Source organism: Cetorhinus maximus, chromosome 2 (assembly GCF_964194155.1).
Source record: "Cetorhinus maximus chromosome 2, sCetMax3.hap1.1, whole genome shotgun sequence".
NCBI lineage: Eukaryota > Metazoa > Chordata > Chondrichthyes > Lamniformes > Cetorhinidae > Cetorhinus > Cetorhinus maximus.
Window position 1 is genome coordinate 43,647,513 of NC_135880.1, and position 14,453 is coordinate 43,661,965.

A 14,453-nucleotide genomic window follows, 5' to 3' on the forward strand; every position below is an offset into this window, starting at 1 on the left:
TAGAACTAATCAGTTGAATCTTCCCTGAAAAATTGTGGTTGCAAGATGCAGTCCTGGTAGAGTTACAAATAAACTCTCATTTTTAAATAAGATACAGTTTACAAAAATAATACACGGTAGCGTCTATGTTATTGAGGTATATTGCAATTTTTGTAGTCTTAGCAGCAACATCTTCTGATATTAAGAAACATTTCAAGAATAAGTCTTGATGATTTTAAACTGGAATAAGCAACATTTTAATGAAAGACTGTACACATCAATTGGGGAATCCCAATTTTATTTTGGAGGATGGGGGGTGAAAAAACATCTCTATGACTATAAAACAAAGCTCTCAGTGAAAATATACAACTAGCTATTTTAACTACAAATGTTTCTATTAGTTCAATTTTTGGTTCAAATCAATTTGGAGCAATTTATACGAAAACTGTCTCAAACTCCAACATTTGTTGCAACGTGGGAACAATTAAAACGAAAAAAAAATTGCCAACACTAAAAATGTGATTTTTCAAAAACATAAACAGACAACAAGCCAATTTTTATAACGAGATATATTTTTGAGCCATGAAATCATGCATGAAAGGACAGTTTTTAAATTGCATATGCTTCAAATGTTGCTTGAAGCGACAAAGCCTTTGCGTGCCTGGCTTAGAGCCAGTTGACAACTCAGCTGGATATGAGTGCACATTCTGACCCCCCTTGCAGCACGTCACTTCTGAATTGTCTCCACAGTAGAAAGTTTATTCAACCTCTCTTAAAAGCACTGAACCGACCATCATTCTGCTATTTAATCATGCCAAAACATGTTATTTTTCTGACAGCACTGAAGCCAGAGTGCAATCCCTAATGAACAGCTTGATACAAGAAGAATTTGAAATGTTTTAGCCTCAATTAAATCTGCTGTCAAAACAAATGGTAACCGTTGGTACTTAGATGTTGAGCTTGCACACAAAGGTCAATTTTTGTATACATAAAACACATCCAAGCAATTTCTAATTTCAGTGTCTGATGCCTTTCATGCCTTCTTTAAAAAAAACCAGCAAATTACAGTTTTTTTAAGACATACTACAATAGGTGGAGACCAATATGCACATATATTATTAAAAATACAATTTTTTTAATATTGGAATGAGAGTTATATAAATTATTTATGCTACTATAGGAAAAAAAATTAGAAACCATGATGTATAAAACGATATATATAACCAAAAATGTGGTCAAAGGTTATTTTTAAACTGAAACTCTCAATTTTTTTTCGAAACATACAGGCACTTGATGAGAGTAAGGTTGTGGATATTCCTATCTGTAAGAGAAGGAAATATTTCCAAAACTAGAAAGCACCCTACTGCACAGCCCACTATCTTATGCTATAAATTATACAACTTTGACATTGAATTTTTCACTTTTCATCAGAAATAAAATAAGAATTACATTTTCTGAAAGTGGAGCAAACAAATGTGACAAAATGAAGATCAAAGTCTCGATATAGAGGGTCATAAATTAACTTTCTTCAAAGCCTGTGTCCATGATTCATTTATTAATTTCTACATTTTACCAGCCTTCATCTCTGCTACTTAAAGAAGTACCTTCAAGAGGATTAGTGTGTAATTTCATATCTATCATAGTTGAGATCTAAACTGAAAGACAAATCTCCCTCTTCAAAATGATCCATGCAATCTTTCCAAGTATGATATATTCATTAAGTCCCATTAGTTAGACACCAAATCTAATACATTAGTAAATTATTGGTGTGCCTCATTTACAATGTAGCAGCCAAAGCAGTATCAGATTCCCCTGAACAGTGGTGTGAATGCAGAAATACAGAGCACTGCATAGATCTATTCAAGAGTATACAAAGAACACACAGCTTAATCACCCAGGAGCATGGTGAAATTTGACACGATAGTACAGATCTGAAGACATAATTTGCTCTTTTTGGCCATAAGGAATTTAAAAGCAGTGCAACAGGCTGGTGAAGTTTGAAGTCAACTGTAGTAGAGATGTGGAGCAGAATCTTCTGCTCCCACTGGTGGCAAGCTTGGAGATGGGAAGCGCATTTAACAAGCGGGATGGTGGCATATTGGAACCCCGCATCTGCCAGAATTAAGTTCTGGGCAGGAAGGCTCATGGTCAACCTTCCCGCCCTACCACCTACTGAAGTCCTCAAGTGGACAATTAATGACTTCACCCCGCCACCACTGGTATTAACCTAGTGGCATGTGTGCCTGTCACCAAACAGTGTGCACGGCAGCTAAAACCATGGTGCCAGTTTGTCACCTCCTGAGGGGAATGGGGGAGGGGTTCCCTCATTCACAGGCACTCAGTGCCTGCTCAAGGGACTGGACATCAGGAAGGAGGGGTCCACTGAGAGCAGCCTCCTGCCCTTGCTGCCAACCATCTTGCACCCCTCTTCCCATGACCCCTACCCAGAAAGACCTCTGCCCCCACATTACTTACCTAACAACAGCAGTCACAGCCTTCCCAGTCACGCTGCTGAGCACAAGAGCTGTTGGTCTCTCAATAGGCGAGAGTTCCACCCCCAAGGTCTTGATTCCAGGGGAAGGCCTGCTGCTGCCTGATTGGTTTGTGGTTCAGTGGGCCTTCCCAAAAAAGGCAGTGCTCTCCAGCTGGCAGGCAAGACCCCGATGCCTCAACAAGATTCTGCCCATTATATCATTTTTTTTGGTTTGTCTTACCACTAAAAACATTTACAGAAATCATCATGCTATACAAGCCACTTGGAATTGGTGGAGCAAAAGATAATATGCCATACTGCTTTCAAATGTGCAGAATGACTGAGGCATTAATCAGAAATGCATGATGGCATGTCAGTTGATTCAAGAAACTTACGATGCTCTTTAGTTCAGTGTACTACAAAGCCCACCACAGCTAATCATTACCTTCATACAAACAAGGAGCAGGAGTAGGCCATTCAGCCTCTCGAGCCTGCTTCACCATTTAATAAGATCATGACTGATCTGATAGTAACCTGAAATCTGCATCCCACCTACCCCCGATAACCCATCATCCCCTTGCTTACCAAGTATCTATCCACCTCTGCCTTAAAACTATTCAAAGACTCTGCTTCCACCATCTTTTCAGGAAGAGAGTTCCAAATACTCTCAACCTACTGAGCGAAAAAATTTCGCCTCATCTCTGTTTTCAATGGGCGACCCCTTATTTTTAAACAGCGACCCCTAGTTCTAGATTTTCCCACAAGGGGAAACATCCTCTCCACATCCACCCTGTTGAGACCCCTCAGGATCTTATACGTTTCAATCAAGTCGCCTCTTACTCTTCTCAGCTCCAGCAGATACAAGCCTTGTCTGTCCAACCTTTCCTCATAAGACAACCCACCCATTCCAGGTATTAGTCTGGCAAACCTTCTCTAAACTGCTTCCAACACATTTACACCCTTCCTTAAAAAAGGTGACCAATACTGTACATAGTACTCCAAATGTGGTCCCACTATACAACGAAGCATAACCTCCTTACTTTTGTATTAAATTCCCCTCACAATAAATGATAACATTCTATAAGCTTTCCTAATTACTTGCTGTACCTTCATATCTGGATATTAATACTTTGACAGGCGTAAACATGCAAAAAGTAAAAGAATATTCAAAGGAAGGGTGGGGCCGATTAGGGAGCAAAAAAGGAAACCTTTTTGTGGAGGTGGAAAACATGGCTGAGGTACTAAATGAGTACCTTGCATTTGTCTTCACAAAAGAAGAGGTTGCTGCCAATATCACAGTGAAGGAGGTACATGTAGAGAATCTGGATGGATAGAAATAAATCAAAAGCAAGAGGGAGGGCTACTTAAAAGATTGGTAGCCTTCAAATTCAAAAGTGGTCTGAAGGGCATGAATCCCAGCTTGCTGAGGAAAGTAGGTTGGAAATTGTGCCCACAATCTGTCAATCACCCTTGGATTTGGGAATGGTGCCAGGGGACTAAAAGTCTTCAAATGTTACACCTCTATTCAAAAAGCAGGGGAAAGAGGGATAAACCCATAACCACAGGTCAGTCCATCCAACACTAGTGGTGGGAAAACTTCTAGGCCTGAATCTTCTGGTTGGTGTGCGGGGGCAGGCTCCACTCGCCGACGCGTAAAATAATACGCGGTGATCTTGGGCATGTGTCCCGATGCCACCACGTCCAACCTTAAGGTTGGCGGGCAGGCGAAGAGCCCAGGCGGCCTTCGCATTTCTCATGAAACCTCATCCACAGGCAGGATGAGGTTTCATGAAGGCTTCATAAATTAAGTAAAAATGTTTATTGAAATATATAAACATGTCCCAGCTCATGTGACACTGTCACAAGGGGCATGTCTGAGTAATTTTTCTAATTCTTTTTTCCACTTTTCATAATGAAATTAATCTCCCTGAGGCAGCTCCGTGCCTCAGGGAGATTTCTGTGCTCTTTCTCGTGCATGCGCGAAAGAGTACAGGCCCCGATTCTCCCTCCTCACCTCGCCCACACATGGAGCGTTGAGTGCTTCTGGGTGCGCGTCACACTGGGCGGGCCTTAATTGGCCTGCCCACGTAAAATGGCGATTGGCTCCTGCCCAGCCTGCACAACTGGGAGAAAATTCTCCCCCTAGAGATGATGATCTGGGACAAAATGAATTGTCATTTACAAAGACATGGTAATAAACAACAGCCACCACAAATTTGTTATAAACAAATTGTGTCTAACAAACTTGATTGAGTTCTTCGATGAAGTAATGAAGAAGGTTACTGAGGAAAGTGGAGTTGATGTGTATATGGACTCTCGAAAGGCATTTTCAATTTAATTCAGAAAGGTGTGAAATAATGAGTTTTAGTAGGAAGAATGAGTAAAGTCAGTATAAACTAAATGGTACAATTTCAAAAGGGGCTGCTGGAAAAGAGAGCTCCAGGATTTCATATAAATAAATCTTTCACAGTGGCAGAACAAGCTGATAAAATCAGTTTAAAATGCATATGGGTCCCTTTGTTTATAAATGGATGCATAGAGTACAGAAGCAAGGAGATTCTGCTAAATCTTTATAAGGCACTGTTTAGAGCTCAGCTACTGTACTGTGACATTATGGGCGCCACAATTTAGGAAGGATGTTAAGCACTTCGAGAAAGTGTGGAGGAGATATATTTAAACAATACCAGAGATGAGGACTTTAGTTATCTGGAGATATTAGGGAATTGGGATTATTCTCCTTAGAGATGGTTAAGGGGAGATTTAATAGAGGTGTTCTTAAATTATGAGGGTATAGATAGAGTAAATAGCTAGAAACTGTTTCACTGGCAGGTTTGTCAGGAGCGTTATTAAAGAAAACTTGACACCAAGCTACATATAGGAATTTTACGGCAGAACTTAGTCAAAGAAGTAGGTTTTAAGGAGAGTCTTAGAGGAGGAAAGAGAGGTAAAGGGGAAAACAGGTTTAGGGAGAGAATTCCAGAGCTTAAGAGCCTTGGCGGCTAAGGCACATAATCAGAGTTTAGCGATTTTAGATAATGGGCAAAACAACATGGAGGCAGATGAGAAACAGTTGATGCTGCAAGATGTTGTGCGCTGGAGTGCATAAGAAGGAAAACTTCGCATGGCTACAGGGAAAGAGCAGGGTGGTGGAGTTTTATATAGCTCTTTTGGAGTGCCAGTGCAGCACAATGGCCTAATAGCCTCCTTCTGTGCTGTGTATTCTATTACAAACATTAGTAATTGCATACTCATTACTCAGGTCACCTTGGCTGAGTCAGAAGCTGGGTCCTGTTCTCCCAAAGCAACAGCTAACCAATCTACTCCCTCTTCCTCAAATAATATTCCTACTTTAACTTTTTGAGCTAGTTAGGGTGCTCAGGTTACATGATCATATAAGAATCATGGGTGCTGCAGATATTCCCCTCTTAACAATACTTTCTCAAGGTTACAAACAGAAAATTTTATGACCACAGCTAATGTTAATTGCTATGCAAATCAAATCCCAGGGGGAAACTTGGCTTGCAGGTCATACCCTTTTTTTTGTATTATGAAACTGAAAAGATGACGCACTGATCTCAGCAGCAAAAAGTCCAGTAACACTTTAGGGATTTTAAAAATTAAAAGTTATATTAACAAGAATTAAAGAAAACTTAAGCACACAAGATTACAGTTGCACAATTAAAATTAGTTTTACAAAACGTTCCCAAAAAACCTCTCTACTTGGTCAGACCCACAAGTAAACACCTTCCTGGCAACACACCCTATAAAAATCCAGTAATATTACCCAAGGCAAATTGCTGTAGCTTCAATAAAGGCATACCACATGACCTCTAACTCTCTTCCACTCTGCTGTGGAATCCAAGACTTTAGGACCAAACAACTTGTTGCAACCCAAGACTTTTCTGGCTTGACAGGATGGCTGATTCAAAGTCCATCTTCTCCCAGCCCAGAGCTACCAGCTCCAGCAGCTCTTAGTTCAGCTCCAGCTACCCTAAGCTCTCCACAGTAACTAAAATACCTTTTCCCCCTTTCAAATCAGGTTCCATTGTTCTCTCACCTCTTTGAAACTTCTCCTTCCAAATATAAAATCTTTCATGTCTCTATTTTGCCTTTGCTTTTGGGTCAATGAAATATAGTATCCCCTCTTCTGTTTACCTATGGAACTCCTGCAAGATGCAAACATGTTTCTTGTTACAAAACAAAAACAGAATTACCTGGAAAAACTCAGCAGGTCTGGCAGCATTGGCGGAGAAGAAAAGAGTTGACGTTTCGGGTCCTCATGACCCTTCAACAGAACTGAGTAATATTAGGAGAGGGGTGAAATATAAGCTGGTTTAAGGTGGGGGTGGTGGGGGGGCGGGAGTGGTTGTAGGGACAAGCAAGCAGTGATAGGAGCAGATAATCAAAAGATATCACAGACAAAGGAACAAAGAGGTGTTGAAGGTGGTGATATTATCTAAGAGAATGTGCTAATTAAGAATGGATGGCAGGACACTCAAGGTACAGCTCTAGTGGGGGTGGGGTGGAAAGACTGACAGGGCATTACAGGTATAGATTTAAAAATAATGGAAATAGGTGGGAAAAGAAAAATCTATATAAATTATTGGAAAAAACAAAAGGGAGGGGGAAGAAACGGAAAGGGGGTGGGGATGGAGGAGGGAGCTCAAGATCTAAAGTTGTTGAATTCAATATTCAGTCCGGAAGGCTGTAAAGTGCCTAGTCGGAAGATGAGGTGTTGTTCCTCCAGTTTGCGTTGGGCTTCACTGGAACAATGCAGCAAGCCAAGGACAGACATGTGGGTAAGATAGCAGGGTGGAGTGTTAAAATGGCAGGTGTTCTGCAAAGCGGTCGCCCAGTTTGCGTTTGGTCTCTCCAATGTAGAGGAGACAGCATTGGGAACAACGAATGCAGTAGACTAAGTTAGGGGAAATGCAAGTGAAATGCTGCTTCACTTGAAAGGAGTGTTTGGGCCCTTGGACGGTGAGGAGAGAGGAAGTGAAGGGGCAGGTGTTGCATCTTCTGCGTGGGCATGGGGAGGTGCCATAGGTGGGGGTTGAGGAGTAGGGGGTGATGGAGGAGTGGACCAGGGTGTCCCGGAGGGAACGAATGCCGCCAGGGGGGGTGAAGGGAAGATGTGTTTGGTGGTGGCATCATGCTGGAGTTGGCGGAAATGGCGGAGGATGATCCTTTGAATGTGGAGGCTGGTGGGGTGATAAGTGAGGACAAGGGGGACCCTATCATGTTTCTGGGAGGGAGGAGAAGGCGTGAGGGCGGATGTGTGGGAGATGGGCCGGACACGGTTGAGGGCCCTGTCAACGACCGTGGGTGGAAAACCTCGGTTAAGGAAGGAGGAGGACATGTCAGAGGAACTGTTTTTGAAGGTAGCATCATCAGAACAGATGCGACGGAGGCGAAGGAACTGAATGGAATGGAGTCCTTACAGGAAGCGGGGTGTGAGGAGCTGTAGTCGAGGTAGCTGTGGGAGTCGGTAGGCTTGTAATGGATATTGGTGGACTGTCTATCACCAGAAATTGAGACAGAGAGGTCAAGGAAGGGAAGGGAAGTGTCAGAGATGGACCATGTGAAAATGATGGAGGGGTGGAGATTGGAAGCAAAATTAATAAATTTTACCAGGTCCCGACGAGAGCATGAAGCAGCACCGAAGTAATCATCGATGTACTGGAGAAAGAGTTGTGGGAGGGGGCCGGAGTAGGACTGGAACAAGGAATGTTCCACATTCCCCATAAAGAGACAGGCATAGCTGGGGCCCATGCGGGTATCCATAGCCACACCTTTTATTTGGAAGAAGTGAGAGGAGTTAAAGGAGAAATTGTTCAGTGTGAGAACAAGTTCAGCCAGACGGAGGAGAGTAGTGGTGGATGGGGATTGTTCGGGCCTCTGTTCAAGGAAGAAGCTAAGGGCCCTCAGACCATCCTGGTGGGGGATGGAGGTGTAGAGGGATTGGATGTCCATGGTGAAGAGGAAGCGGTTGGGGCCAGGGAACTGGAAATTGTTGATGTGACGTAAGGTGTCAGAGGAATCACGGATGTAGGTGGGAAGGGACTGGACAAGGGGAGAGAGAAGGGAGTCAAGATAACGAGAAATGAGTTCCGTGGGGCAGGAACAGGCTGACACGATCGGTCTGCCGGGACAGTTTGTGGATTTTGGGTAAGAGGTAGAAGCGGGCCGTCCGAGGTTGGGCGACTATCAGGTTGGAAGCTGTGGGAGGAAGATCTCCAGAGGAGATGAGGTCAGTGACAGTCCTGGAAACAATGGCTTGATGTTCAGTGGTGGGGTCATGGTCCAGGGAGAGGTAGGAGGAAGTGTCTGCGAGTTGACGCTCAGCCTCCGCGAGGTAGAGGTCAGTGCGCCAGACAACAACAGCACCACCCTTGTCAGCGGATTTGATGACAATGTTGGGGTTGAACCTGAGAGAACGGAGTGCAGTAAGTTCAGAGAGAGACAGATTAGAATGGGTGAGAGGAGCAGAGAAATTGAGACGACTAAGGTCACGCCAACAGTTCTCAATGAAAAGATCAAGAGAAGGTAAGAATCCAGAGGGAGGGGTCCAGGTGGAGGGAGAATATTGGAGGTGGGTAAAAAGATCCATTGAACGGGGAGTGGACTCCTGCCCAAAGAAGTGAGCACGGAGACGAAGACAGCGGAAGAAGAGTTCAGCATCGTGCCGAGCCCGAAATTCATTGAGATGAGGGTGTAAGGGTATGAAACTAAGTCCTTTGCTTTCTTGTCACCTCTGACTTCCCTTTGATATTCAAATAAACTCTCAATTTATCTAAAATGCAGATGTTAGATCTAATCTATTCACTTGTGCACCAAACCTAACACCTCTATCCTTTTCATGTTTTAAACCCCCCAGACAATCTGTCTCTAGTAACCTTTGCCAAGTTTAATTAAATCATTTACACACACACACACACACAGTCTTCTTTACAGAATAACACAATATTCCCCCAAAATATAATAAAAATAACATTTATTCTCACTATATATATATTATTGCAGGTGGTGGAGGGGTAGGGGATCAGTTCTATAGTTACACAGGAACTGTTAGACTAGGATTATACTAGAAATATTGTCTAATATTTCCTGGGTGACTATCTAGATAAGTAAGTTGGAACCATCTGAAGTCTCCAACTGACTCAGGGTTGGAAGCATTCTGCTGGACTCTGTAGCTCTGGGATGACCACCCCCTGAATTCTCTGCAGAAAATTCTCAACTTCGCAGTTGCTAAAACGTAAAACACATTTAACAAAAATATTTTGTTCCACATGTGAAACAATATAAGCATAGATCACTGCATTTTCTTCTGATTAAGAGTTGCTGAGACAATCAGTTTTTTTCAATCAGAAGAAGAAAAAACAAGAATGACGGGAGCAATGAGTGCTTTTAAAAACATTTGTTGTCCTTCTACTGCTTTTAGGACAAAGAAAAACTGCTCTGCAGTTGCACCAACAGCATTCTGTTGCACTTTTGTGGCTGGTATAAGTAAAATCACAGCACAAGCTTCAAAGAACTACTAGTCCATTTTGTAAGGGAGTTTTTAGTCTAAATGTTTTCAGGATGACTTTTATATTGCACAACACCTTGCTGTTTATAAGTTGCCTCCTGACTTGGTAAATCCTTATGTGACTCTGTCAGACTTTGTTTTATAATGCTCATATGAAGCACCTTAGAATGTTTCATTACATTAAAGGTGCTATATAATTTGTCATTATTGTATAGCACCTTTCATAAGTTCAGGATGTCCCAAAGCACTTTGCAGCCAATGAAGTACTTCTCTGAAGTACAGTCAATATTGTAGGAAATATTGTTTTCAAATGCTAAAGGTGAAGCCAACATCATAATTCTGAGTACACAATAGCACAAATAAAGATTGCTACAAAGTTTTAGTCTCAGTCAGAAAAAAATTGAAATGTGAACTCATCAGCAGATAAGACAGCACAGTCTTACCAGGTCTGTCTTTGCCAGTGCCTTTTGTTTCAGCAAACTTCTGTATTAAGCTTTCAACTGTAGTGCTCTCCATGTTCTGTACTAACTCTTCATGCACCTAAAAATCAAGAAGTTATTTTTTAAATGGATAAATGAAATGGATTTTAATTATGTATTTTTTAAATATATTCATTCATAGGATATGGGCATCAGTAGTAAGGCCATTATTTATTCCAACTTCCTCGAAGTGGTGGTGGTGAGTCTTCTTGAACCTTTGTAGTCCATGTAGGGTAGGTACTCTCATGGTGTTGTTAGGTAAGAAGTTCCAGGTTTCTGATTCAGCGATGTAGAAACAACAGGGTGAGGGTTTGGGGGTGGGTAGATTATGCCTGAACTGCTCAGCTTCATTGAGGAAGTACCAAAGGAACTGTGATAATCCTGAGGATATTTATACCATGCTTACAAAACCCCTTATGAAAGGTTATCAGCTAAACTCTGAGCTGTAAACCTTGGAAATGCCCGAGAAACTGGTTGGTTTGCAAGAAATAATTATGTTTGGTTGATGGGAGTACTGAGTAGGCTTGGCATTGGGACTCAACTCTCTCTCAGTTAAATAATGACCTGAACTCAGATACTCAATAAAAAGTGGGAGGGGTAGGAGAATTGTAGAAAGCTGCTCAAAATTTGCAGAATAAGCAGAACAAAATTAATATATGGTAGATCAATGGGAGATGAAAACTAATGCCAACAAAGAACTGCACATTGGATGGAAAACTAAGCAACACAAAGACTCCAGTTGTTGTATTAAAATAGGTAATGATGAAGTGGAATGAGGACCAGGACTCCTGCTGAATATGCTTATAAAACCATTGCAAAGCAGCAATCAACAAAGCCAACAGAAAGTTGAACTACATAGCCTAACTTATATTCAAACTATATAGCTCTACATTCAGATCACTGTACTGTATCCAGTTCTGGTTGCCTAGGAACATTCAATTGCTGCCGACAGCACAGAGAAGAGCAATGATAAGGCCGATCCTACATGTCAGGGGTCGGGTTATGAAGAAAAACTGGAGCAATGTAGGTTTCTCAGCCAGAAAAAGAAGTGTCAGAGATTATCTTAGAAGTATCTAAGATAAAAATGCTATGGAAAAGATAAATCTGGAATATTATTTTAATATAAATTATGAGAGTAGAACAAGGGACCATAAGATTCAAGTTAATAAAAGGTAACTTAACAATTAATATTAAGAAGTTCTTCTTCACGCAGAGAGTGAGATAGACATCTGGAGAAGTAGTGGGAGCTAAAACGCTGGATGCATTTAAGAAACAAGTAGATTAAGCAATAACGGAAGATTTGTGATCATAAAGGAATATTTGTGATTACCCATTTGCAATTTCTACCATTTTTAAAACAGAAGAAATTCTTCTCTTTACCCAATATCATTTAAAACAATTAAACTGGGAAAGATAACAGATTATGAATAATGGTAGCTATCAGGGAGCATGGATGAATGTCAGGGACACTCGACTACAAAGTATAACCATATTATTGGTCTAGATAATCACATTGTTGACTGTTTAGCACCCAGTTGACTAGATTATTACAGTAAAAGTAGCTTTTGCATTCCAAAGCTTAAAATACTAATTGCCACATATAGCCCATTATATTATATTAACAATTTTTAAAATGTTTTTGAATCACTATGTTAATCTGCTGCACTGATGTAAGCTAGGACATCTATACGGTGAAATCATGTTGTCCAATATGTTCGAAGGAAAACTAATACACTTATAAGAAATTATTTTGTTTGGTATTTTATGAAGTGATCAAACCCTTTGATTCAATTTGCTCAAATATTATGACAAGACAGGCCCATCCAGTTAAACTCCAATGAAAGTGGTTTTGCATACTGATCTGGTTTCCTCCCAATTATTGTTCACAACGTCGGATGGATTCAGAGACTGGTGGCAATATTATATCTTGCATATCTGAAGCTGATACAGTCGCAGACTACAATTTATAAATTATCTGTTGGATGAAGTGTGATCAATAAACCAAATGTTTTTTTTATTGTTCCATACTTTCTTGCAAATCATGTTTCTTAAAAAAAATACTTGGGAAGCTTGAATAAAGTTATTACATTTAAAATTTATCACAATTTATTTTCGCTGCTAACATACCTGGCCAATCTGTATGTGAGTTTCTTCTATTGATTGTGCAAAAGAACTCAATATTTCTTTCATGTGCCTAAGATGAGCTTCTTCAATTTCCTGAAATTTCTGAAGGGCAAAAAATACAACAACAATGTTTAAAACAAAACAAAATTCCATGTTTTCACATTTGTAAGTGTAAACAAAGGAGTAACATTTATATGAAAGACAGCAATATAAAATAAAATTAAGCGACATCAAATAACAGTGTTGTGCCATTTAATTTGACAGCGCCAGGGATGTTGCTAATAGAGGCTGAGAGCAAACAGAAAGTAGGTCACAGGTAAAAACACAGAACATAATGAATTTGATGAGTCTGGGGCCCCAGTTTCAACAAAAAAGCCAAAGGCAAATAAAATCAGGACTCAGAAGCTCTGGACAATTCTGTGGCATTAAGTTTTCAATTATCGTACTTACAGAATCCAGAAACCTAGAGAATGAAGTGCTAAATAGTCAACAGCTGGGATCCATACCCATTTGTCATAATTGATCTTTGAACATAAGGTTTTATATTTTATTTACACTCCATATAGCACCCAAATGATTTGGCAAGCAATTGTTTATGATCAGCAGAATATGCATTGGTGGTGGTCTTATGAGCTTTAAAGATGTGATATCGTCCAATGTTAAAACCATTCTCAGCATAGCAAATACAAAGTAATAAGCAGTAGTTTTGAGAACAAAAACCGAATTCATGATGCTGATTAAAAAAATTCCACTCATGATGAAGATAACCATCAGCACTGTGACACTTTTAAAAAATGTATATACCATCACTCACCAATGTCTATCCTATTTTTTTCTCAACCTCTTACATACCTTCTAAAAGCCCGTATGTAAGCTTCAGAAACAAAAAAAGAAAAAGAAGATTTTATCCTGGCAACCATTCACACTGCCCCTTTAAGAGCAGTATTCCTTCCCTAATGGTAGGATTGCTAATACGATCATTGCAACACCAATGACTTACAATTTAAGTATAATTTTAAGGTGACGGTGGCACCACATTTCATTTTACCTTGAGCCCAATATTCAAATATTACACAGACTAATATGATGAGAAACACTTTCCTATACTGGAGGTGTGACGTAAAATAAACATGGGCAGTCCCACCTCATGTCCTGAGTCCACTAAATTAGACTAATTTTAATCTGGAATATAATTGGGAAGGCATAAGGATGGTCAGAGCACCAAATGGAAACATTTGCTTTTGTGCAGCAAGACTGCTCCTTTGGAATTGTGGCCATAAGGATGGCCACTACAAGAGATACAGATGTTCATATTTGTACCTTATTCCCATCTAAATAAAAGCATTCCACACTGCATATTGTTTTCTTGTTCTTCCTGAAAGCAGTGACTTATGCTAGGGCATGATCTCACAAATATCAGTGCAATTCATATTTCTTGCCCAAGTTCTTCACATGTGAACCTGGCACTGAGCGCCTGGCTGTTCAATTACTACAGGCGTTAAAGGCAAGTCTAACTCCATCCTCACTCAAAAGATACTACCCTGCCTTTAAAACTAGCTAGACTACCACCAGATAATAAGTGATGGTGTAAATTCATCGTATCCCAGATTAGTCATCGTGACATGTCTTTAACTCAGTAAACCTGATTAGGGACAAGTTGGATGATAGCAACAAATTTAAGCCACAGAGAAAGGGTCTTATTTACGTCATTTAGAAAAAGATTTTCTAAAGGTGTAAAACCCTTTTTAAAAGGCACATTAAACATCCAAAATGAGCCAAATACAAACCAAAGGTAGTTTTTAAAGAAAATTAAGCCTGCAAAAATGCAAAATTTAGGTCATTTTAACTTTCTTTGAATATGTAGGCATAA

General features: G+C 40.4%; 1 protein-coding gene across 3 annotated transcripts in view; it reads right to left on the bottom strand.

The window, feature by feature from the left end:
• fcho2 (FCH and mu domain containing endocytic adaptor 2) overlaps positions 1-14,453 on the bottom strand; it is a 262,256-nt gene that overhangs the window by 118,585 nt on the left and 129,218 nt on the right. For all 3 annotated transcript variants that reach the window (XM_078564063.1, XM_078564079.1, XM_078564071.1), the window contains 2 exons: positions 12,587-12,685; positions 10,424-10,520 (listed from right to left, as the gene is read on the bottom strand). In XM_078564063.1, coding sequence (XP_078420189.1) covers positions 10,424-10,520; positions 12,587-12,685 — 196 coding nt within the window. The remainder of the gene's footprint in view (positions 1-10,423; positions 10,521-12,586; positions 12,686-14,453) is intronic.